General features: G+C 35.3%; 3 protein-coding genes across 3 annotated transcripts; 2 read left to right on the top strand and 1 right to left on the bottom strand.

Moving 5' to 3' along the window:
- Nucleotides 1–344: 344 nt before the first annotated feature.
- Nucleotides 345–1,958, top strand: LOC7490041 (U-box domain-containing protein 26). The gene has a single exon (XM_002313088.4). It carries the CDS (start codon nucleotides 517–519, stop codon nucleotides 1,756–1,758), a length of 1,242 nt encoding a protein of 413 aa, XP_002313124.3. The 5' UTR covers nucleotides 345–516; the 3' UTR covers nucleotides 1,759–1,958.
- Nucleotides 1,959–5,346: 3,388 nt separating this feature from the next.
- Nucleotides 5,347–12,120, bottom strand: LOC7490042 (E3 ubiquitin-protein ligase MBR2). The gene is made up of 7 exons (XM_002313822.4): nucleotides 11,636–12,120; nucleotides 9,943–10,067; nucleotides 7,897–9,759; nucleotides 7,202–7,252; nucleotides 6,088–6,186; nucleotides 5,868–6,011; nucleotides 5,347–5,741 (listed from the first exon to the last, which is right to left on the bottom strand). Exons 3-7 carry the CDS (start codon nucleotides 9,655–9,657, stop codon nucleotides 5,610–5,612), a joined length of 2,187 nt encoding a protein of 728 aa, XP_002313858.2. The 5' UTR covers nucleotides 9,658–9,759; nucleotides 9,943–10,067; nucleotides 11,636–12,120; the 3' UTR covers nucleotides 5,347–5,609.
- A 4,860-nt stretch (nucleotides 12,121–16,980) lies between these two features.
- Nucleotides 16,981–18,554, top strand: LOC7457542 (caffeoyl-CoA O-methyltransferase 1). The gene is given in 5 exon segments (NM_001404768.1): nucleotides 16,981–17,169; nucleotides 17,272–17,351; nucleotides 17,464–17,608; nucleotides 17,718–17,849; nucleotides 18,011–18,554. Coding segments are annotated over 5 exon segments (744 nt in total). The 5' UTR covers nucleotides 16,981–17,076; the 3' UTR covers nucleotides 18,305–18,554.
- Nucleotides 18,555–24,361: the final 5,807 nt, after the last annotated feature.

Below are 24,361 nucleotides of genomic sequence, written 5' to 3'. Positions count from 1 at the left end.
AATTACTTTTAAAACGCATAAATAAATAAATAATATAAAAAGCAAGAAGACATGGTTTGGCCAATTACCAAAATACAAAGAGAACAATACCCAAAGCATTGAAAAAACAAAACTACAGGGCCAAAACTGAAAATGCCACCCGCCCGCACAATTTTACCTCATCTTTGATGTAAACAGGAGTTAGATTTTAGAGCCTGTTTTTGCGGGTCCCGTTCAGTCCTCGCTAATTTCATTTGACCAACAAAAAAATCATTTCCCATTTCCCTCCCCCACAAACCAAGCAAATTCCATGACACGTGTGGCAAAGAGTCAGATAAGACCAGACCCCGACCCAGACCAACACCCACACACTCTCCTTGCTAGCTACACGCTTCTCTGTTCCATTTCCGTTTCGTATAAGAGAACCCAAACCACAACTCACAGCCTAACAAAGCTGTTACAGGATTTTCAGACTCCCTCATATTTCCCTTCTCTTCTTCTAAACAGCCAAATTAATTCTGCTAATCTTTTTTCCCAATGCCTGGAAGCTTGGAGCCTTTAGATTTAACAGTTCAGATTCCATACCATTTTCGGTGTCCGATCTCTCTTGAACTAATGTGTGACCCAGTCACCGTTAGCACAGGTCAGACTTACGATCGTTCCAGCATAGAATCATGGGTAGCCACCGGTAATACTACCTGTCCTGTTACCCGAGCCCCACTCACCGACTTCACTTTAATCCCAAACCACACCCTTCGCCGTTTGATTCAAGATTGGTGTGTTGCAAATCGTGCTTTCGGCGTTGAACGAATTCCAACCCCGAAACAGCCTGCCGAACCGAGTTTAGTTCGTTCCTTGTTAAACCAAGCAGCTTCCGCGTCAAATCCAACTCACTCTCGCCTCTCTGCTCTCCGCCGACTCAGAGGACTCGCTCGAGATTCCGATAAGAACCGCTCTGTCATTTCCTCTCATAACGTTCGTGAAGTTCTTGTCAACCTCGTGTTTTCAACCTCTCAGTCGTCGGACTTGAGCCACGAGTCACTCGCGATCCTGGTTCTGTTTCCGCTCACTGAGTTCGACTGTGTGGGGATATCTTCAGAACCGGAGCGGATCAGTTATTTAGCTAATTTACTATTCCATTCATCAATCGAAGTCCGAGTCAACTCAGCTGCACTCATTGAAAATGTTATTGCAGGAACAAGATCATCAGATCTTCGACTTCAAATTAGCAACACAGAGATTATCTTCGAAGGAGTGATAGAGATTTTAAAAAATCCTTTATCATCCCCTCGAGCGCTTAAAATTGGGATAAAAGCGCTCTTCGCTTTATGTCTAGTTAAACAAACAAGGCATAAAGCGGTCACCGCCGGAGCGGCGGAGACATTAATCGACAGACTGGCAGATTTTGATAAATGTGATGCAGAAAGAGCCCTGGCTACAATAGAATTACTTTGCAGAATACAAGTTGGTTGCGCAGCATTTGCAGCGCACGCGCTGACTGTGCCGTTGTTAGTCAAGACTATCCTGAAGATATCGGATAGAGCGACGGAGTACGCGGCGGGAGCGTTGCTGGCGCTGTGTTCAGCGTCGGAGCTGAGTCAGAAGGAGGCGGTTTGTGCAGGGATATTGACGCAGTTGTTGCTGTTAGTACAGAGTGATTGTACTGATAGGGCTAAGAGGAAGGCGCAGATGTTGCTGAAGTTGTTAAGGGATGCATGGCCTGAGGATTCTGTCGGCAATTCTGATGATTTTCTTTGCAGTGAAGTGGTGCCGTTTTGATGATTGTTTTGGTGAATGATGATCACTTTCTAATTCTATTTTATTTTTATCTTCCTAGTTCTAATTAGTAAAAGACTGGAAATTGAGGTTTTAGATTTTGGTAAATAGAGGAATTGTAATTTTTGTATGTAAGAATTTTTGTTGAAAAGTTTTTTAAGGAAAGTTGAAAAGCAAATGGAAAGTTAGATCTGCTTCGTCTTCGTCGTCGTTTTCTTTTCTTTTCTATTCCTTATGTGCCTTTGTTTTTTCTATTTCGTGGGGAGCCATTGGCGACATCGAGTTGAGATTTATGATTATTTTATGTGTTAACTTACTATTTATTTTCTTTGGATACACTCCTTTGAAAAGGATGACTTTGTAGCTTAATATTTGAACAAGTTGGTGGCTGGTGGCTTAATTTGACTGGACTTCCTTGGATTCAGGGATCTCATCTGGGAGGGTTAGGGTTTAGGAACTGCAATCCTTTGAAACCCAAATACCGGAATTAAAATCTGGGCATACTGAGTTCGTTAATTGCCGGAGAGATGGTGCTCATGGCTGCCGAGAGCAGGGATGACCTGTTGAGTTACCGTACCCACAACACAACATGGAGTTGAGCTAAAAATGATTCCATAAATGGTAATCTGTCACAAGATACCAGTGTGTTTCTCAAAGATCAAAACCCAAATCTTGTGACCTTTTACCATAGAGTTAAGAGCTTTTCTGTTAAATAATTTCTTGTAATTAGATCTTGAAGACTGTCATCAGGTTGTTGTCTTGGTTAGGAGTGAAGTCATGAGATTATTGCTCGTGTTTTCCTCTGATGTAAGAGGCATCATATGCTGGTAAAGGGATGGAACAACTTGGTTTTGACTCGAGACTAACAAAGACAGCTCCATTCCAGCGTGCTATAGGGATAGGGCTGTGTACTGAGAATTTTGCCATGTAAAAGAAGAACAGCAAGGCAAAGGAGGTGCTCGAGGACCCACAGTTAAATTGGAAAGAGGTGTGTGGTTTAAAGATGTAAGAGATGATCTTCACATGTCTGTGGAGTGAAAACCATGGGACTTGATCACATGGTCTGGTTTATGTGCTCTCTCTCGGGGATGGCTACCAGCACCCACCTGTCTGAACCAAACTTTGGTCTCCACTCTTCAAGTCACGGCTAACAAGAACAAAAGGAAAGTTCGTTTGTCTTTGAACCTCTCTGATGTGCAACATTTGGGACTCAATAATTAATGTTTCTTTCGGCTGTCAAAACCCTCTGGAAGCACTCATGAAGCTCTATGGGTACCCACCGATCCATGCTTCTAGCGATGACAATGCAGTTGATTTGATTTTCATCCACTACATTTGCCTTCTCCTTGAATCATTTCGCAGTGTTTTTATTTGTTCAGTTCTCTATTTTGTTGCCTTATACCAAAGTCATGTACCATACCCCATTACTTATGGTATGTCTGTTTATTTTTTTGTAAAAAATATTTTTTAAAATAATTATTTTGTTTTTATTTTCATTTTTTTAAATTGATTTTTTTAAATGTTTTTAGATCATTTTGATGTTAAATGTTAAAAATAATTTTTAAAAATTAACAAAAATATTATTTTAATGTATTTCTAAAAAAAAAACACTTTAAAAAATAATAGTTACTACAATCTGTAACACTTATTTATATAATTTATGTGCCCCTAACCAAATTTCTCTTTTGACAAGCTCTTGGAGAGAGATTATAACACATTCAATTGGCTTATCTGTTTGCAAATATGGATTCATCAATCCATCTTCTTCTTCTTTTTTTTCATCTTCTCAAATGCATGTAAGTGTGTTGTACACAAGCAGTACGTAGCTCTTTTCTGCCCTTGCTTACCTGAAATTGGCTGTCTAGTTTCAAAATTCTATTCCCTCCCCGTAGGGGTCGTGGAGTTATACCATGTACTGATACACACACATGAAGAGGCATGTGGTCTCCCTCCTGTTGACTGCCATTACAGCAAGGGCAACCATATAATTGGACGTGACTAGTTACCAGACTATTCTTAGGGAGTTTTTTTATATTTACGTTAGAAGATTATTGTAGTAGAAATTAAAAGAGGTGTTGTTCTCGGATATCACTATTCATTTCAATCTCTCTCTCTCTCTCTCTCTCTCTCTCTCTCTCTCTCTCTCTATATATATATATATATATATATATATATATATATATATATATATTAACATTTAGTTTTATTAAAAATTAAGTTTTATAATTTATTGTGATTTGCTTTATATGTGGTTTGCTCGGTGTCATGTCACGAATTTGGCGGGTTAACTACTTAACTTGATTGACTTGATTTTTTTTTTGTTTTTTTTAATTGATATTTTTTCAATTTTATCATTCAATATTGAGTTAATTGAGAATTAGAATTCATGATTTATTTTGGTTTCTTTTTTACGAGGTTATCTTAGTTTTATGACTCAAGTTACATGTTTTGCGGGTTAACCCGGGTAAACTCAATTCGTTTTATCGTGTCCTATTTTTAGATTTGATTTTTTTTTTTAATTTTAAACTTTCAATAATAAGTTTATTGAAAATTATTTTGATTCGTTTTCTTTAAGTTTATCACATTCTCATAATCTTGATCACATGTTTGACATATTAAATCAAGTTGACTTAGGTTATTTATTTTGTTTACTTTTTATAAGGTTGTCGTAATTTCATGACCTGAATTACAAGTTTGGCAAGTCAATCCATGTCAATTCTTCAACAATCCAGTACACTTCTAAATCAACATGTATTTTAAATGATTTTTTTCTTCAAAATATAAATGAATCTCAGAGTAAAAAGAAAGATCATTTTCAAAATTATTTAAAAATAAATAAAAAAGAAAGAAAGAAAGAAGCAATTAGATGGTTTGTCTTGTGATGGGTTGAATTAAGAACATCGAGCGAGAGAAGGCGCCGATGTAAAAACTGGGCCTTACATTAAGACGGATCCACACAAATGGGCTGAGTATTTTTCTAAGACAGTCACGTTTGGTGGGGGCCTATAAGTACATGTTTCCACACGTTCTAGGGGCCTGCTCAACGCACACAAATCTAGATTTATTCTAAGCGTACTCTGTCATTAAGATCGGTTTTTCAGACATCCTATTTTTACATCTTTAATAACCTGGAATTATGTTCAAGAAAAAGAAAAACCAATGAACATGCATGAAGCTTGCCACCAAATGGAAGAGGAACTTGAACGGTTTCAATATGTGAAAATTTGCTTAAAAACATAATACCAAATTACCAAGGAATAAGTTTATTATAGTGTTAGTTTGCATTACAAGAACAAGTAACTTGAAAAACAAAAACAGGCAATCTAAGAAGTATATTAATTTTATATGGTCAACGGGCTGAAAAGTTATCAGCAAACGACGGTCCCTTAAAGAATAGTTATTTTAGCCTTAATTATTAATTAGTTACTATCATGTTTGTATCTATATATCAAAAATTTGTCGAATTAATGTAAATCAAGTTGTGTACATTCTTCAAAAAAAATAATAAAAATACCAGTATATAATTATTTGTCAAACATCAGAGACATAACTGTATAATTCTAAGCATTCAGCTAATTGCAATCTGCATCCTGCTAAAAGCTATGATAATGTCATAGAATTTATTTCTCATGTACTCATGAGTTTGAAGGTAGAGAACAGACCCTCTTATCACTCATGGTGCAATTTATAACATACAGCTGTTCGGCTCATCAAATTTATGCAGTTCATGAGCAAATAAAATGGGTTTAAAACCAAAGGAGGTGTATAAATAGGATACCATCTACCCAGGTTTTGGATATGATTGTCCGTTTTTAAGAAAATAAAATTCCCAGGACCTGACAATATCTTCCCTCTCAAGTGATTAGGGCTGTCATCTTACAAATGGGACAAAGGTTTTTCTGCATTAGCCACTGTTTGATGCAGTTGGCATGAAAGTCATGTCCACAATCGATTATTCCCATATCATCCCCATCCACATATTCTTCCTGTCATTATGAATAATGATAGTTAAAACAAAACTAAGAAACCAGTAGAATGGCCAGCGGAAATGAATAAAAGCAGCATCTGTTTCTTCTCCTAATTTGTATATATCAACAGTAAGTAGCTCAAACCTGACAGATACAGCAAGGCTCCAAATCTGCTGGAGATTCTGTGCTAACAGGCACATGCTTTTGCTTCTTCATTAACTTCAAAATGGTTTCCCCACTTAGTCCAGTGCTCACGTCTCCTATGCGTTCTTCCAATGCCAACAATTCCTGATATTCCAATCTTTTCATCAAGGAAACAACCTTCAGAGAATGACTATCAGGGGAATTAATTTCTCAATCTCACCTCATAGGACATGTTATCAACATCGAGGCGCATATCCCTATGCTGATCATGCATTTCAGCCATCCCATGATAGATCAACGGGTCAAAAAGCATATAATCCTGAGAGGTTACCATACCAATAAAACAAAATTCCTGAGATACCATTTCAAGTTCAAATGTTACACAATATCATCGCCAGTGCTAAAAGGCAAATGCCAAAGCTTTCCCCTCGGCAAATAGTGCATCTCCTAGTGGGGCATTCATAAAAAAGAAGCTTAGAACTGAAAGAATATATGCACTTTTCTTCCATAAAATATGCTAGCAATGTAATATGCTAGATGGTGTCCTTAAGAGGCGGTCAACAAGTCAAGAAACTAGGTCAATGGCCTATGGACATCATAGAGTTGAAAAAATTAAAAGCAAAACCATAAATTTCATCCCCAAAAAATTTCAATTACACTTTAGTTTAGTCCTGGCTCTTTTTACAAGAAATTCCATTCTCCAACCTATTTAGAAAATTTCAGTTCCAAATGAGGGGGAATCACTGATATGAGGAAATTCTAGAGCCTTATGTCATTGATCAACATATTCTACTTCTCCAATTTTACTTGAATACAACTGACAAGTGATACTCTAACTTCGACTAAAATAGAAAATCTTTAAATAGGACCACATCCAAAACAAAGCTTTCAGACATCGAGGACAAGACATTGTGTTTGCCACAATTACAAAACAAAGACCTCAACGGTATACCTTTTCTATCGTTATTTTCCTTCTTTTATTTTGAAAACCTAAACAGTGTACGTGAAATTTCTAAAAAGAGTATCTGCTGAACTGATCATTCTTTTGACATATTATCAATATTTCAGCTGGTACCCAAAGCATACAAATTTAGCTGGTAAAACATAAACGAGTATTGTTAAATTTTTAATCAAGTAGAGAGTTCTTGAAATTTCTTAAACTAGCATCCGTTCCATTAATGATTCCAAGTTTGTGTAAAAGATTGTTTTTGACACTGTTCATTGGCTTGAAACCAAAGAGATGGACCGGTATTACTAACACACTAAGTTTACAACATTAAATAACAGCCACAATGATATAAATAAATATAGATCAGTTTAAGAATCAATCAAACCTCAACTCGAAGGTTTTCACCCCTGCGCATGGCATTCAACACTTGACGAATCTGTCACACACAGAAGCAAACGGGCTATTATTTCAAGCATCAGTTAATATCTAGTTACAACAATGATAAACACATTTTCCCAAACCAAACAGATACCATAACTAGATAGTGTCGTTATAACAATATTAAATTTTTAATAAATATGCAAGCATAGTGTACAAATTTAGCTAAAAAGCAAAGCATCTGATACTACAGTTACAAACTCCGAGTCCTGGGAACTGGGATTTGGACAAAAGTTTAAACCAGCTAGCAACTATTGACTGCAGCAAAGTGTGAAAACCAATACATCCTCTGTGGCACAATAATTCGGAGGTCAAGCACGATCAAACAAGTTATTTAAGCACCAAGCATGCATTCAATTCTAACAGGCATGCAAATCGCAAACATACTATCATGTATTTTGGATTTCTGAAAGCCACAAGTTGCATTAAGTATGGAAAATGAGGATAGCAAGATTCATAGCAATGCTACATAGTTACTACAATTCAATGCCACTTACATTCAGAATGTCAGCATTACCACCATTCCACATTTAAATGAGAAAATACCACTCCTAAGAACATATCCTTTATAGCAATAACACAAGCAGTAAAGACAAAAGGCAGCACATAAATACAAGGAAGGAGGGAGAGATGAATACAAACCTCAGATATTAGCCGATGTCTCCCTTCAATATCAGCAGCTAAAACCCTCAATGAACGGGGCATACCAAGAATGTCATCACTTTGTTCTTCCATGAGAAGTGCTGACCTTGGAAATGGTGGATTATGTCCCTGGCTATTAGATCCGGAAGAAATCACTGTGTCCTGTGCAGAAGAAGAAGGACCAGAAGACAATGGGGAGAAATGACCACTATGACCTCCAGGTTCTGAGTCCATTGGTGGGAAAAGAGACCAAGTAGAAAATTCTGAGAATCTTTGCTGATTATGTGTTGTAGGATTGCGATGAATCCATCGAGGAGTGGGAAACGGACGGACACTTGAACTGGGGCCAATTCTGGTAGAAGAAACACTACCTGAGGTGCTCATGTTCCCAGTGGCCAAACCCCAGCATGTTGGATCTTGTATCATGCTTCTCATTTCAGTTGCAGGTGCAAACATTGGATGCTCTGCATTATTTCTCTGAAATCTTCTTGAGTTTGTTTCTTCTCTTAATGCAGCACCTAGCTCTCCAGGGATGAGGGAACTTGGTGAATTTCCAACTCTCGAACTTGAAAAATCATTCCACCGAAGCATGCTTCTAGATAAAGCAGATGGGTTTATGGCATGAAGTTGGCCCTGAGTAGCATTTGAATTTGCAGGTTCTGGTGATCTTGACTCCAGATAGTCACTAACTGAGACAGGTCTGGGAGGGTGCTGCAAGGACCATCGCCTGGAACCTCCTGTTGTTGATACATTGAAAGCGGCAGATTCCTGTTGAAGTCCTGGACTTGTCCTCCTATCAAAATTTCTCAGAGTGTCCGCATTTCCACTAACATTTGATGAAGGAAACGCATCAGAAGGTGCTGCTCTCATTCCATAACCAAATCTTGGGTTCAACTGTTCAGGAGGAGTAACACTAGGAGCATTCCAAGTGGGAGTGGATAAACTTAAGCTGCTAGAAACACTATGATTATTGGGGCCATTATGCCATGCACTGTTTTCAGCTTGTGGAAAGCAACTTGAGCTTGCACCAGGAAAAGACTGTCCAGAAGTACCTTCAAGGGCCTTTCTCTTGCAGGATAAGCCCCAACCCCCCAGAGAAGATCCTGGACCGCCATTTGTCTCCTCTACTATACAACCAGAACTTCCAGATGAAGTGCCAACATCATCAGAAGAAACACCAGAAGATGATGCCAACTCTATTTCTAATCCACCAGGGTTGAGACGATTAAGGCCTAAGACAGCTCCTGTAATAGGCCTGCCATTAATGGTGTCTCCAATATGACCAGCATTTGGACTTTCATTTGGTGGGATATGATTAGAGCTGGAGCCCTGCAAGAATAGAGGTCCACTCCTAACCTGATTGCCACTGATCCCCATATTGCCTCTACCTGGAAAAAGGATATCAGTTGTTTCAAATAGCCTTTCATCTGATCTTTGACCAACTGCAGGGTAAGCATTGACTGAAGAAGACCACCTTTCTTCCGTTTTTATCTCATCATCATTCAGCTGATTTTGCAAACTTAAACTTGAGCTAGATTCACCTGAATTCCAGCCACTGAAGTTCTGAATATCATGAGTCATAGCATTTGAACATGATACATCGCCAGAAGATACAGCATTATTTGACAATCTGCTATCTACTGGATTTAGCATGTTACCAAAAGAAGTTTGCTGACTTGTACCGATATTGTCTGAAACAGATCCCTGATCAATGTCAATAGTTTCAGAAAAGGTATGAAATGCACCCCTTTGCCTATGCATCAGGCACAATGTGTTCCCCCTAATATAATGTATAAGATGCTGAAAAATACTCCAAGTTTTTGGCAGGAACGGTGCTTCACGTTATGCCCTAATCAGCAAAACCTATGTGTACATAACAGCAGAGAAGGATAAAAATCACACTTTAGTATCTCGTAAATTAAAATTCCAGCGCCTGTGACAAGATGATGTAAATTTTTACATATTATTTCCAAAAGAGTAAAGAAAAAATGAATGGACCGCAAAGAGAAGAGGAGCGAGAGATTAAAAAAGGCAGTCTTTGCTTACAAATGTAGTGGTAAAACTCTGCTTTGCCAGCTTGTTTCAATGCTGACAAGAAGACCAGATGCATTTAAGCATGTGCTTAAATAAAATCCCGCATTTGTCCCCAAAAACATAGATGAATTAGCATCCTGGCCGCAAAATCTGAAGCTTTAGGGCATCTTTAAGCATTTATAGAATTACACACCACAAAAAAGTAAAAGAACCATGTGTGTTTCAACAACGAATTGACAGAACAATCAGACAAAAAAAGATACTATTTCAAATCTTTCCACTTGTCTCACAAACACCGCATCATACAATATAACAATCAATTGGAATTTTGCAAAAATTATAAACCGTAACACATAATCAAAAGATATTATATCACACTTTCCACTTGGATCTCTCTCACATCCTAAAAACAACAATCAGTTCTTCCTACCTTGTTCGGGAAAATGAGATACTCATCTGCCTTTCAGGAATTTATTATCATGATTTTTTTTCTCTCAGATATTTCTCGAGGAAAGATGAGTGGGCTTACATAGACAAGATTCAGACTAAACAGATTGCCTCTGGCATTCAAATGCCAGACTCCAGGTAGTAAATCTAATTCGACTCCCCATAGCGGCAGCACCTATACCTCATCTCTTGCTGCCACACGTCCCAACCAGTCTCACCAGCTATACATGCTAAATCTTTTTGTCTAAAGACTATCATCATTATCGTTATTCTAGCCACATTACTAACTAAATTCATACCAATCTATTTCTAGCTCTTTTAGTACAAACACTAGACATCAGCCATTATATACTCTGATGCTGAACTACAATCATGGGCACACTATATATAAAGATTCCTCTTTCCTTATATTTCTCCATTCCATTCCTAAACTGAAATATATTCCATATCCCGATAGCTCCTTGCTAGGCAGCATTGCATAAGGTCTCACTTATCCACGACATCATTTCACCCTTTTGGATCATATTTAATGAAAAGTTAAGACAACGCCATAGCAACAGCTCAGCCACACAGATATCGGTGCAGCATTCTTATTTCTGCACAATTTTCTTAACTATGATGCTAATGTGCAAGCTCTATAATAGAGAGTAATAACGTGTACTTAATGAAAAGTTGCATCAAACGTAATGTGCTTGCCAATAGTAGATTAACAACATTCGAAAACCACCAGAAGGAGAAGATTTTAGCTTCAGCTCACAGATTTCAATACCGAGATTAGAAGCCAACAACTTGAACCCAAACCCATAAAAGTGTACAAATCGAAATGTATGCAGAATCAATATTTTCTATCTTTGCGCAACAAAATTTATCACACTCAACACTCTCACAAGACCAAAAGAAAACCCAAATTTCGAAAATAAAGAAACAAAATAAAATTTTGAAAATGGCGAAAAGCAGCTACTCCACCCTAGTTTTTTTTTTAAAAAAAAAAAGATAAAAAAGGTGCTAACAAAAGACCCATAAAAAAAAAAAAAAACAATGATCAAATGCATGCACAATCACAAAAAAAATAAATCCAACATGGGTCAGCCTGATCTTTCTTCTGCCACAAACACCTAAAACTAAACACAGCCGCATAATAAAAAATTCCGGAAAACAAGATTAAGAATGCTGATTATTGCAGCCATGAATAGAGATCAACTAGAAAATTAAGATTATCGAAAGAAATTACAATAATTACATAGATCAAGAGAAGTACCTGAGAGGAAAAGAGATTGAAATGAGAGAAGATCCAAAATGAAACTTTAAAAAGATCAAACGGGTTTTATAAATTAAAAAAAAAAAAAAAACAAGCGGAAAGAACTAGAAACGTAAAAAATCTCCGTTTTTTTTTCTTAAAAAAAAAACTATGTTCGTATGGCTTCGGTTACTTTAAGAAAGAGATAATTGGAAGGGATGGAAAAAGAGGAAAAAATAAAAGACAAAACAAAACAACAATTGGGCAATGAAAGATTAAAATGGGTGAAATGTCTGTAATCTGCGCACTTAATTTTTTTTATTTAATATTTAATTTGGTGATGGTATGTGTGGTGATGGGGTGGTTCTCTTAAGTGCTTAGAGGGCAAATTTATTGTTGTACACGTAGCTTTCATGCATCACCACGGGACCTTCCTCTCTCCATCTTGTTCATTTATTTATTTATTTTCCTTTATTTTTTTTATGTGGGCAGGAAAATGAGAAGTTGAAAATGAAAGTGGAAGAAATTTGGGAATGGGCAAAGACAAGTAGACACACCACTCTGAAAATGGGGGGATACATTGGATTCGAGTTTGTGTTTTTCTTTGCATTTGTTTGGTACAATTTGCCCGAGTTCTTACATCTAACCTTGTTAGATGTGATCTGTTTATCTATTATGTTTTGTGGCGAGCGATGATGTTAACAGGAGACTGCAAAACCGTCAGGTTATGTCGAGGCCCAATCTCGGGATCTTGGGCTGGTTTTATTTATAGAATGTTTTTGATCGACCTTGCTGGCCCAGAATGTGATGGTTTTATTCTAGTGAAGCCGAGGATGTAAATACATGGGATGGAGTCAGCTTTGGATTCCTATTAATCAGAGGGCTTTTATCCACGGGAGACTTGATGGGTGCTATGCTTCCAGTACATTCGAATTAGTTTGTATTCAAATGGTGCTAATGGACAAGTTGGACTAACCTCAACCAACACCACCGCTTTTTGGTTGTGTAGTGGAAGAGAAACTTAACGTAGAGTGGAGATAAAGGCTGGAGCAATTCTCTTACTTGTTTCTAGTAATCATGCGAAGAAAGGATCTTCGTTTCTAGACACTAGTTAGTGTTTTTTTTTTAAAAAAGTATATCAAATTCCTGTTTCTTTTCTCATACCACGCAGGAGAGCGAATCACTCGTTCGGTATTATAATTATGATTATTTTTTAAAATATTTTTTATTTAAAAATATATATCAAAATAATATTATGGATTTGAACTTGTTTTTTATATGTTCTTGTGTTAGTGCATGGATTGGGCTTTGGCTCGATAGCACAAAATGTGGGCAAATATGATGCATCTAGCATTAGATTGGTGATCCGACCTAAACCTATTGGGCTTCATTGATACCTTCACCGTGTCCTGCTAGTTCCGAACGATGTTCAGTATGTGCAATCTGTCTACTTCTTTCTTTTCATTCTTCAATGATAAGTGGCTTTCGCAGTTCAATTTTCGCATAGGGATCTCTGTTTCTGTTGAAGTTTCAAGACGGTCATGGACATCTCGACTAACTTGCAAATCGACTTAGTGAGTTGAACCGAGTTTCTTCTCATCTTGACTCTTTCAAAACCGCCTTCAGGAGGAGCTCTTCAACGTTTGACTGGTTGTCTGGTTTGCTTGAACCGTTACTAGAGTGCCGTGACCCAATTGGAACAACAATGAACCTCTCAGCCGAGCTCTGGCAAGGCATCGGTTTGTTTAGACTGGCCACTGGGTCAAGTTACATTGAAATCGCTGATCGATTTGGGGTTACTGAGCAATTGTGTAGTGTTTCGTGCACCTATTTGCGCTCTCGGGTCGGGTTCCCTTCTCCTACTGCTTGTTAAAAGAAATGATTGCAAATCAGCATCAATTGACGAGGTTCAAGATGACAGCATTGCTGTTCAAATTGTTGTCGATTCATCTTAAAGAATTTTGAGTGTTGTTGCAGGTTTTCGTGGCGACGAGGATGGCTCTAGGATACTAAAGCCAACAACTTTATGCCATGATGCTGAAGGGCGGAGGCTATCGAATTCAACTTTTCTTGTTCATCTCCATGCGTTCACTTTCAGGGTTTTGTGTTTGAAAAGGACTTTATATCAAAGTTTTATCTGTCAGATGAATGAATTTGTTGAACGTGGAATTCTTGATTGGTTGTGGAAATTTATGTCATGTAAGAAGTCATATGAGAGGGAGAGAGAGGAACAGGAATGATTACTGATCTCAAAACTTGCAGGCCACTTTTGTTTAGGACAGGCCGATAGTAATTCAGTTTTCAGTTTACCTTTTATTCAAGCAATTCTGAAGTAATTACAGCCGTTAGCATCTCTATGTTGGCAATCTCACTACCTCTGGAAGCAACTCCGAAGGTCAAATAATGGTCCTTGCACCCACCAGACCCAGAGGATAGAAATTATCAAAGAAGAGTGCTTCAGCGCTGGCCCCTGGCGTAAGCACGCATATGATTAACCCTGCAATCCCTGAGAATTCCAACTTCCCTCTTTTCTTGCTTCAGGTAATCCCTCGCCATTAGTCTTCTCTTTGAAGAGTACCTCAACTGCAGCATTGTTCCTAAGGCTTCACACAAGATTCTGCAAGGCTCAAAGCCTCCAAGCATCAGAAAAGAAGAAAAAATACTGTCGATAGACCTCGGTAGCTTATCTGTCTCGTACCTACAGTCAAAATATTGTAGATGGTAGAATCAAAGTTAGCTTCTCTCATTCCCCTGATATCATCTTCCAATTATCAATTTCTTGATTCTAATTAATGTGTATTTCTCTTCAGGTTACCTTTTACCATCATTTTGCTCCAAATGGCCATAGATAACTTAAACAAAGTGATAAAAGCATTGTCAAAATGGTATGAATTTCTGATAATTTCGCTCTCAAAGAGTAGGTCTTTGCTGTCTGCGTTTCGCAGGTACCTAGCCACCTATCATAAGGTTGATTTTCATCAGATCCATGAAATCTTACCGCGATTGAGTAGGCAGTCGCACTGCATTGTGGATAAAATGATGCTTCCTCTTCCATTATTTTAATTTTTCTAGAACACGATTAAATCAAGCAATAGGATTTCGTACTTGCTGCAAGTATCTAATGCTTTTTCTTCGCATAGTATGTACGGTTTTCTCATCAACGCTCCTAGGTCTGGTGATTTGGTGTTTATATTTCCCACCACTCAACCGTGGTCCAGGCATTGGCATCAATAAAAGACAAGGAAAGTTCTCTCCCCCCCGTTTTCTAGTATGTGGTTGTGCCAATTTATTAGCATGTCCCGTGCTGAGTTGGTGGTTGTTATGGATGGATGAAAATTACCTCCAATTTGGATTATTTTTTTTGGGTACTTCATTGTTCAATATATTTATTTGATTCATATGATAATAATTTTGTGTTGTAGCTTACTTAGTTAGCATACGAATCTAGAGTTTGCGGTTTATTTTTATATTTTTAAAGTATTTTTTAAAAAAATAATTTTTTTTAATTTTTTATTTGGTTCAAATTAATTTTTTATTTGTATTTTTATATTGTTTTGATGTGATGATATAAAAAATAAAATTTTAAAAGTAACCCTTATCTAAATACAAAATAGGCTCTGTATATAAGCCAGAGGAGGTGATATTTTGATTATTTTCTTTAAGACTACAGATGACCCGATAACATGAAACAAAAATATAAAAACAAACCATCTAGGTGGTGGTCCAGTGGTAAGAACTTGGGACCAAGAGGTTTGCTCCCTTTGTGGTCTCAGGTTCGAGTTATGTGGTTGCTTATATGATGGCCACTGGAGGCTTACATGATCGTTAACTTTAGGGCTCGTGGGATTAGTCGAGGTGCGCGCAAACTGGCCCGGACACCCACATTAAACTAAAAAATTATATATATATAAAAACAAGGTCACGCGGGCATTCCTAGCTTCTCTATAGGCATTTTGCTTTGAGCCTCCGACCATTCCCCCCTGCTCTTTTCTTATTCACAATAGAAGTCTGTTCAGTTAAAGAAAACATGGCCTGTTTTCCTAGAAATTTATCTATAAAAAAGGAAATTCTTGTTAAAATAAAGAAAAAAAATTCAATTGAAATACACTTCCCAGCTTTCGAATGTTTCTATTATATTTTGAAAAACATGTGAAAAATATTTTATTAATGTTCACTTGAAAAAATGGTTGTGGTTGCTTTTCAAAGTGTTTTTTACTTGGAAATGCTTTAAAATAATATTTTTTTATTTTTAAAAAATCATTTGTGATATCAGCGCATCAAAATGATTTGAAAACATTAAAAAATATTAATTTAAAACAAAAAAATAAAATAAAATAATTTAAATTTGTTTAAATACTTTTAAAACATAAAAAAAAAACAGAATAGAATTTAGACATAAAAAGTGTTATTCTCGTCGTTTAATAGCGGGAGGTGGTAAGAAACATGCTAAGCATTCACAGTTTTGGATATTGATTATCCATGTGTTACCCTAAAAACTGCCTTTTTCCATTTCATGAAATCCTCATTTAATAGCAATTCTTTAAAGGAGGAGACTAGAGACAGAGGTGGCTGCTGTCAACCTAGTCGGTGAATTTAAACTTCAACCGGCACATATATGCATACCAAGTATACCCTTTACATCTGCCCTAATTAAGACTGTAAAACGGATTTGGATTTTTGCCGACAAAGGCTAGTTTGTGGAGAAAAAACAACGAAGATAAATTTTTAGATGACAAAGTCAACAATAGTTCGAGAGATTCTTTAAAGGACTCATCCGTTGACGGAGGTGGCCATATGCTACCAACTCTTGGACGTGGAGTCCCTTTGGTAATTTCACCTATCCCTCACCCAATTTCTATTAGCAGTTAGCACATGTAATTTATGATTGGTGAGCCCAGCACAAATCTTTTCCAGTTAAACACATATATTAATTTATGATTAATTATTTAATTCTCTCCACTCTTAACAAATTAATCATACATGGCATAACATTTTAGCTTTTGATCTCGAGAATCTCTACCTAACCATTGACTTCTTTACTGTTCAGGAATCTTAGAAAAAAGGAGGACAAAAAAAAATATGCCCAATAAATTATTTAAGAATTTGAACCGATATTTGGTGTCATAGATCCCAAAAATGACGTCAGCGATGCCTCAGGGAAGGAGTACCACTAGCCCACAGCACGATACGATCACCAACAAGGTGGGTCCCATATTTGGTGGGCCAAAAACCCACATTATCCTTCGTCCTAACTACAGGAACCTCACCAACCCCCTCCCGGTTGGTAGCCGGTCCAGCCTCCCCGCTACTCCAATTCAAACCGGGCTCTCATTTCCAATAAATACCACCCGCCCTTTACCATTTTCGATCAGGTTAGGCATCACTACCATCATCAACAAAAAAAAAAAAAAATTCCAAGGCCAAGAAAGAGATCGTAGTTTAATTAGAAGATATACACAATAATGGCCACCAACGGAGAGGAACAGCAAAGCCAGGCAGGAAGGCACCAGGAAGTTGGCCACAAGAGCCTTTTGCAAAGTGATGCTCTTTACCAGGTAATTTAAACGGTAAATCCTTGTTCTTGTGCAAGTTTTCCCCCTTTTCTTGTTGTTGTTTGCTTTTTAACATTTTCTTTTTATATTTGGATTATTTTTTAGTATATTCTCGAGACTAGTGTGTATCCAAGAGAGCCTGAATGCATGAAGGAGCTCAGGGAGGTGACTGCCAAGCATCCTTGGTATGTTTCTTGATTTTCACATACATTTAAATACATAAACATAAGAGATTTTGTCTGATATTAATGCTTATGGTGTGATGTTAATAAATTTGACGTGAATGATGGGAAACAGGAACATCATGACCACATCTGCTGATGAAGGGCAATTCTTGAATATGCTTTTGAAGCTTGTCAATGCCAAAAACACCATGGAGATCGGTGTTTACACTGGCTATTCTCTCTTGGCCACTGCCCTGGCTATCCCTGAGGATGGCAAGGTAAACTAAAAACTTAAAATGTCTCGGTCCCAAATCAAAATTTATTAAGTAAAATAAATAAATAAATTCATGTGATGATAAAAAATAAATGGGATTTTGTTTCTTGCAGATCTTGGCTATGGACATCAACAGAGAAAACTATGAATTGGGTCTCCCAGTAATTCAGAAAGCTGGTGTTGCGCACAAGATTGATTTCAAGGAAGGCCCTGCTCTACCAGTTCTTGATCAAATGATTGAAGATGTAAGAAATACTCTATGTTCGACAAAAAATGAAAATGGAAGAGGGAAAAACATCCTTTTTTGTCTACTTGTATGAGAAAAAGAAACGATGCTCGTTTTTTAACTTGATATATAAATTATATGACTATTACTAATCTTACTATTCTGTCTGGGAAAACGCAGGGGAAGTGCCATGGAAGTTTTGATTTCATCTTTGTGGATGCTGACAAGGACAATTATATAAATTATCACAAGAGGTTGATTGAGCTTGTAAAAGTTGGTGGGCTGATTGGGTACGACAACACTCTGTGGAATGGATCTGTGGTGGCTCCACCTGATGCACCAATGAGGAAGTATGTGAGGTACTACAGGGACTTTGTTTTGGAGCTCAACAAGGCACTTGCTGCTGACCCCAGGATTGAAATTTGCATGCTTCCTGTTGGTGATGGCATCACTCTCTGCCGTCGGATCCAATGAGGGACCTGCCAGTATTGTTATCTGATGTTGACCATTGAAATGGTCACTTACAAAAACAAGGGAGATGTAATAGTTGTTTTTACCCACTTTGTATTTCAATGGCTTATAATTTGTGTACTTGAACAGAATGGTGTCTGATTGAGAAATTCCTCTCTTAAATTTCTGTAAGTGGATTTTTTATGCACTTAATCAATATTGTTCGGTGGCTAAATACTTGTTATGCATTGCTAAGATGGAGATTTCTCATCTATTTCAGGCCATCATAGTTTAACCAGTTTACAACTGAATCTCGAGAAAGGTTTGTTCCGATTAAGTGTTCTAGACATTATGAATGATTGTATCTAAAATGGTTCCAAAACTTCTAATCCGTTGGACTTCTTTTTGTGCAAAATGTTTTTTATGTTTCAAGATTGTTTTGTTTAGACGGTGAGAAAACAAGAAGCGTGTACGATGTACCTACTAGTTGCTAACTAGTCACTTTAGAGTTTAGAGACAAACATTGAGGTTGTGGCGAGGAAAATCCGAAAATTATCTTGTAAACAAGTCTAACTTTTCACACGAATGAATTCTTTCTCTTATCTTTTTTTTTAATAACATAAAAATATATTAAAATTATTTTTTATTTTTTTAAATTATTTTTCAACATCAATAACATTAAAATAGTCTGAAAATATATAAAAAAAATAATTTGAAGCAATTAATTAAAAAATGAAATTTTTTCACAGATATTTTTGAAAACAAAAAGGCTATATTGCAAGAAAAATTTGATTGGAGTGCCGACTTTAAACTACGAAATAAATAGGTGACATGGCGGGGATTCACCACCATATTCTAATCTACCTTTTAATTTGATGTGTATAGAAAGCAAGGATAGTAGGTGGAAAGGAATAATATAATTATGATTATTTATTGCAACCATAGCGTGCCTGTTTGTGGCTGTGTCGGATTGGCGTGGTGGCTCCATCCTCTACCAGCCCCACCAGACAACACCTCTAACATTTCAAGTTATAAATCCTCAAATGTTGACAATAAAAGTAGAAATCTGGTGACAAAGGTCATATTGATGGTCGGGACCGCTTTACTTCACATTGATAGCATTTGACGTTTTCTTTTCCAATCCAAATAAATCTCAGGCCATTAAAGATTTCCTAGGTTGTTAATTTTACAGTTTCGAGGATTAATTAAAATATATGAACTAGTTCGGACATTCATAATTAATTAAAAAAAAACCAACACAAAGATCTATCATTGAAGACTTGTTACGAGTGACTTGATAGGTCAACTTAAATCCCCAGTAAGACTTATTTATTTTTATTTTACATTTTATTAATAAATTTATAAAATATAAAATTAATTTATAAATATTTAATTTCATATATTTTTTATAACTTACATGCACTGGAGTACTTTTTTCCCTCAATATCAACGTAAAAAACAAGGATATATTTCTCTTAAAACAACATCTTTTTTCATAAATTCTATGGATGGGGTTGTTTGAGTAATTTTTGCTATACGAGGGATTCAATTGGGAATTTATTTTGGTTGGCAACCTAATAGAGAATCACATGATAGGTGGAGACAAAATATGCCCGTTGTCCTTCTTTCCTTCCTACAATCTGTTACGTGTAGCCTAGCATGCGATTTATTATTATTATTTATATTAACATGAGCGTGTGTCAGTTTGTGTATGTCTTAACTAATTTTACGGGTCCTAAAGTAATTTTACGGGTCTTAAAGTTAACGATCATATAAATTTTTAATAATCTTGAAATTTATGCGACTCAAACTAGTGATTTTTAGAAAACAAACCATAATCTAATAAGTTGAGTTACATCACTCAGAATTTATTATTATTATTATTATTATTATTATTATTATTATTAAAATGGGTTGATGACCGTGCAAAACCAATTGCAGCATGGGTAATTCAATTTGAGACTTATTATGGTCCTCGAGGGATGCTTTAGCCCTTGTTAAAACAGTTAGCATTTTTTTTTAAAAAAAAATACAAATTGGCCAAGTGATTTTCAGAAATTGCTTTACTTCTACAGATTGCAGTTGACGTTATTGTGATGTCAACATTGCATCTCCGATAACGGCGTTGCCAACGGGGCATAATAGTTTTTGGTCTGGAAGAAAAAACACAATTCATACGATGCCGTGATTGCTCTACTTCTACGTACTTGTGGGCCAGTGGATATCATTACTCCAACGTCCGTGATTTCAAGTTTTCAACTCCCCGTGAGTTCCCTATTTGCTGCTCAATCTAGTAGAGACCTGAAAATAAAATAAAATAAAATAAAATATATATATAACGTCTTCGAGCGTAGCTTGTCAATCTGTCAACGAAATAGTGCTTGTCACGGTTCATTGTGATTGTATTTTAAAAATATATTTTTTTTTATTTTAAAAATTTTATTTTTAATATTACTATAAAAAATGATTTAGAATAAAAAAATTAATTTTTCAAAAACATAATAACACCACAACAATAAAAACTACTCAATATATCAACCGTAACATTTATATAACATTAATTTTTTAAAATTAATTTACTTTTGTTATTATTGGGAGTTTTATGTTTTTCTTTGATATTTTATGAGGAATTTGGATGGAAAACTCAATTGGAATTTGAAAACTTCGAGAACCCATTTAAGATGAGCAATTCTTTGAAGTTTATTTACTAACAAGAAAAACACTCGTTCTATATATATTTATCTTTGATATGAAATATCTTTAACTAGCTTTTTCATCCATCCCATTTATTACTATGAATTGTTCGATATTATGATAATAATTAATTTTTTAAAATATTTTTTATTTAAAATTATATATATTTTTTAATTTTAAAAAATTATTTTTTATATTACTATACTGAAACGATTAAAAAAATATTAAAAAATTAATTTTTTTAAAAAATAAGTTTTTCAAATAAATAGCTGGAAAGCGGAAACAAGCACACTTTTTGTTTAAAACATACTATCCAAATTGAAAAACAATACATTCTGTAAAAAAAATAAAACTATTCACGGTTTTTCCTTAATTTAAAATCCTATTGACACTCGTATGATATATCAGCCATACAACGTAACGTTTTATAATTTAATACAGTGCAAATTTGTTAAAAAGATATCATAGCATGACCATGATATTCTTACAAAGTCAAATGATCCACTAACTGAACATTAATAAAAATATTTCTGAATCAATTTTTATTTATTAAAATTAAAATTAAATTTATTTCACTTGAAGTCTTAAATAAATCATTATTATATGTATTAATGTTTCATTGGGATATTTTTTTTAAAAATTCAAATCCTAGTTAACAATGTTAAACGCAATCCCAACTATGACCTTACAAAAGGGCAAGTTTCCATGGATGCACGTCACTGAATATGCTATTATTGATAGGGGTGAGAAAAAATTGAAAAACTAATTAAATTAAGAAAACAAGGAAAAAAATAACTGAAAAAATCGAACTGTGAAAAAAACTGATTAGACCGATTAGAATTTAAAAAAACCAACCGGTTTGATTTCGGTTTTATAAGTCTAAAGCCGAAAAAACCGAACCGAAAAAAACTGGAAAAAACGGAGCCAAACCAGAAAAATCGAGCCAAACCGGAAAAAAAACAAGCTAAACTGGAAAAATCGAGTCAAACCGATTTTTGTTCTAAAAAACCAAACCGAAACCAGTCGGTTTGAACTGGTTTCGGTTCGTTTTTTTTTTTAAAATTCAATTTAGTTATTTTTTTTTATAAAAATTAAAACAAACCGAAAATAATCATATATCAGTGTTGGCCTGAAAGGAAAACATGCCTTTTATTGAAAATACTGTGTATCTTGTGATGACGCTTTGCAGAGACCTTCACAGGTCGCATGAATCTAGACAATGTCGGGGTTAATTGGCAGAGAAATATTACTGAATTCTGGTTTTTATATTAAATGTTCTACCAAGAGTGACATGGCTTAAAAATTGAATGGATACAAATTTTATTTTCATTGCAAATTTTTAAGAGTGGTTTATAAATAAAGTAATGTTTATTTTTTAAAAATAAAACGTGAAGTTAAAAAAGAAAAATTAAATTTTTATATTTTAATGTAACATTTTCAATTTAAAAAAACAAAAAACTATTTTTTTAAAGGTTGTTCAAAAATAGAAAAGAATTTCCATTTTCTAGCTTACGTTTTCAATGAAAAATTGAAAAACGTATTATTTGATGAGAATGATCTAAAAAAAATAATTAAAAATACAACTATTTTTTTATAAAAAATAAAAATATATGATATTCGTCTTAATATTTTATATATTTTTAATACAATTATAAAATATTTTATTTATCCATTCAAATTAAAAACTATTAAGAAAAAGTTATGTTGTTAACTAAGAAAATTATCTACGTTATATTTATAATAAAAATTAAATTCATGACACCCCACAGCCCCCACACACACATATATATTTATTTTATATTGCTAAAAAAATATATGCATAACAAAAAAACTGTACTGTTCATGATATTTTTATTTAAAAACAATGAAAAATGTAAAAAAAAGGTTATAAAAAACCTTTAAAATATGTTTTTCAAACTCAATACAGATTTCTTAAATTTGGGTGGAAGAACATGCACGTTTTGTTAATTACAGCTTTTTAACAAAAATGCCAAAAGCCCCTTCTTAAACAACTTTTTAATAAATTAGTAATGAAAAATGAAATAAAAAAAAAACATGTTCTATATAAAATGAAAATAACTTTACAATGAAAAATCTTCATGGCTGCACGAGGGAGAACCAAAATTTCTGAGAGTTTTGTGACAGGAAGACTGCGATTTCTGGTGGTGATGGAGTGGAGCTGTGAACGAGGAAACTGGCCACCGCTAAGTTTCTGATCGAGGACATGAAGAATGTGAAAAGAGCTGTTTCTAGTGCGGTAAGACAAGCGAATTTTTTATTTTTTTTGAGAAAAAAATACAGATTTTGTTATCATTCTACAATTAGAAAAATATTTAAATAGTAATTTGCTTGTGGATTAATCATTAACGGCGTGTTTCCTTTTGTTTTCACAGCTTAGTCTATTTGATTCGTCTTCCAACCAGAACAATTGTCGGATTAAATCTGGGAACAATTGATAAAAAAATAAAATTGTTTTAGGATCAAATTCATATTAATGGCGATGGACGGAGGGGTCCTTCATATAATCAGCGATTAATAAAGACCGTCTTAGGCATATTAAGAGAGTTAGTTTACCAACCAATCGGAGCCTTATGCACCTTCCCTGTTTACGTTTCAGACAATATTACTTGTGACATTTCAACTAACTTGTAGAATGGTCGAAAAAGTTTAGAGTAACATCACGGAGTGCTTACGTTTCAGCTAACATCACGGAGCGATGCATGTCATAAGGAGGTTTTATTTTTATTTGGAATATCGCGTCGAGTAAAAAACATGAAAGTCATGGAAAAAGGTGCCTCTTTCACAAATATTACTCTCAGCCCATGAAAATTGAGGTCCTTGGACGTTCTGACTGCCTGACATGGAAGAAGTAGAGGGATTGTGTTTCGTTTTTAGGGAAAGAAAAAAACATTAGTATGTGGAAAAGCTAAGGTGATGACTGATAAGAAGAAAAAAAACATTATTTCAGATTGGAGATCAAGTAATGTCTTTGCTAGGATCAAAGGTGAAAAGACATCCAAATTTTTAATTAGTTCATAGTTTTGGTGTAAGCTTATATATAATTCGTTTCTGTTTGCATTTCAGGCTGCTTATGTCCTTAATTACAGGGTACTTTGTAGCACTACGTTTACTGCAAATCATGGCGACCAAAGACATCATCCCAGCCCCAGGATTTCTTGCCTTGCTTGAAATGAAGGAAGCGGCTGCAGCCACCGTATAAAACAAATAAAATGAAAGATTTTTGCTCGTTGTCTGATTAATTAGTGAGCACATACATAGATCTCACCATACCAATTTGATCGTGCAAAGAAAATACTCTAATATTTGGAAATGGAAAAAATAAAAACAGAGACGTGATTTAACATAAAAAAAGCTCACATCCGTTCT

Source organism: Populus trichocarpa, chromosome 9, assembly GCF_000002775.5.
Source record: "Populus trichocarpa isolate Nisqually-1 chromosome 9, P.trichocarpa_v4.1, whole genome shotgun sequence".
Classification (NCBI taxonomy): Eukaryota; Viridiplantae; Streptophyta; class Magnoliopsida; order Malpighiales; family Salicaceae; genus Populus; species Populus trichocarpa.
This window is presented reverse-complemented; position numbering and strand designations above follow the sequence as displayed.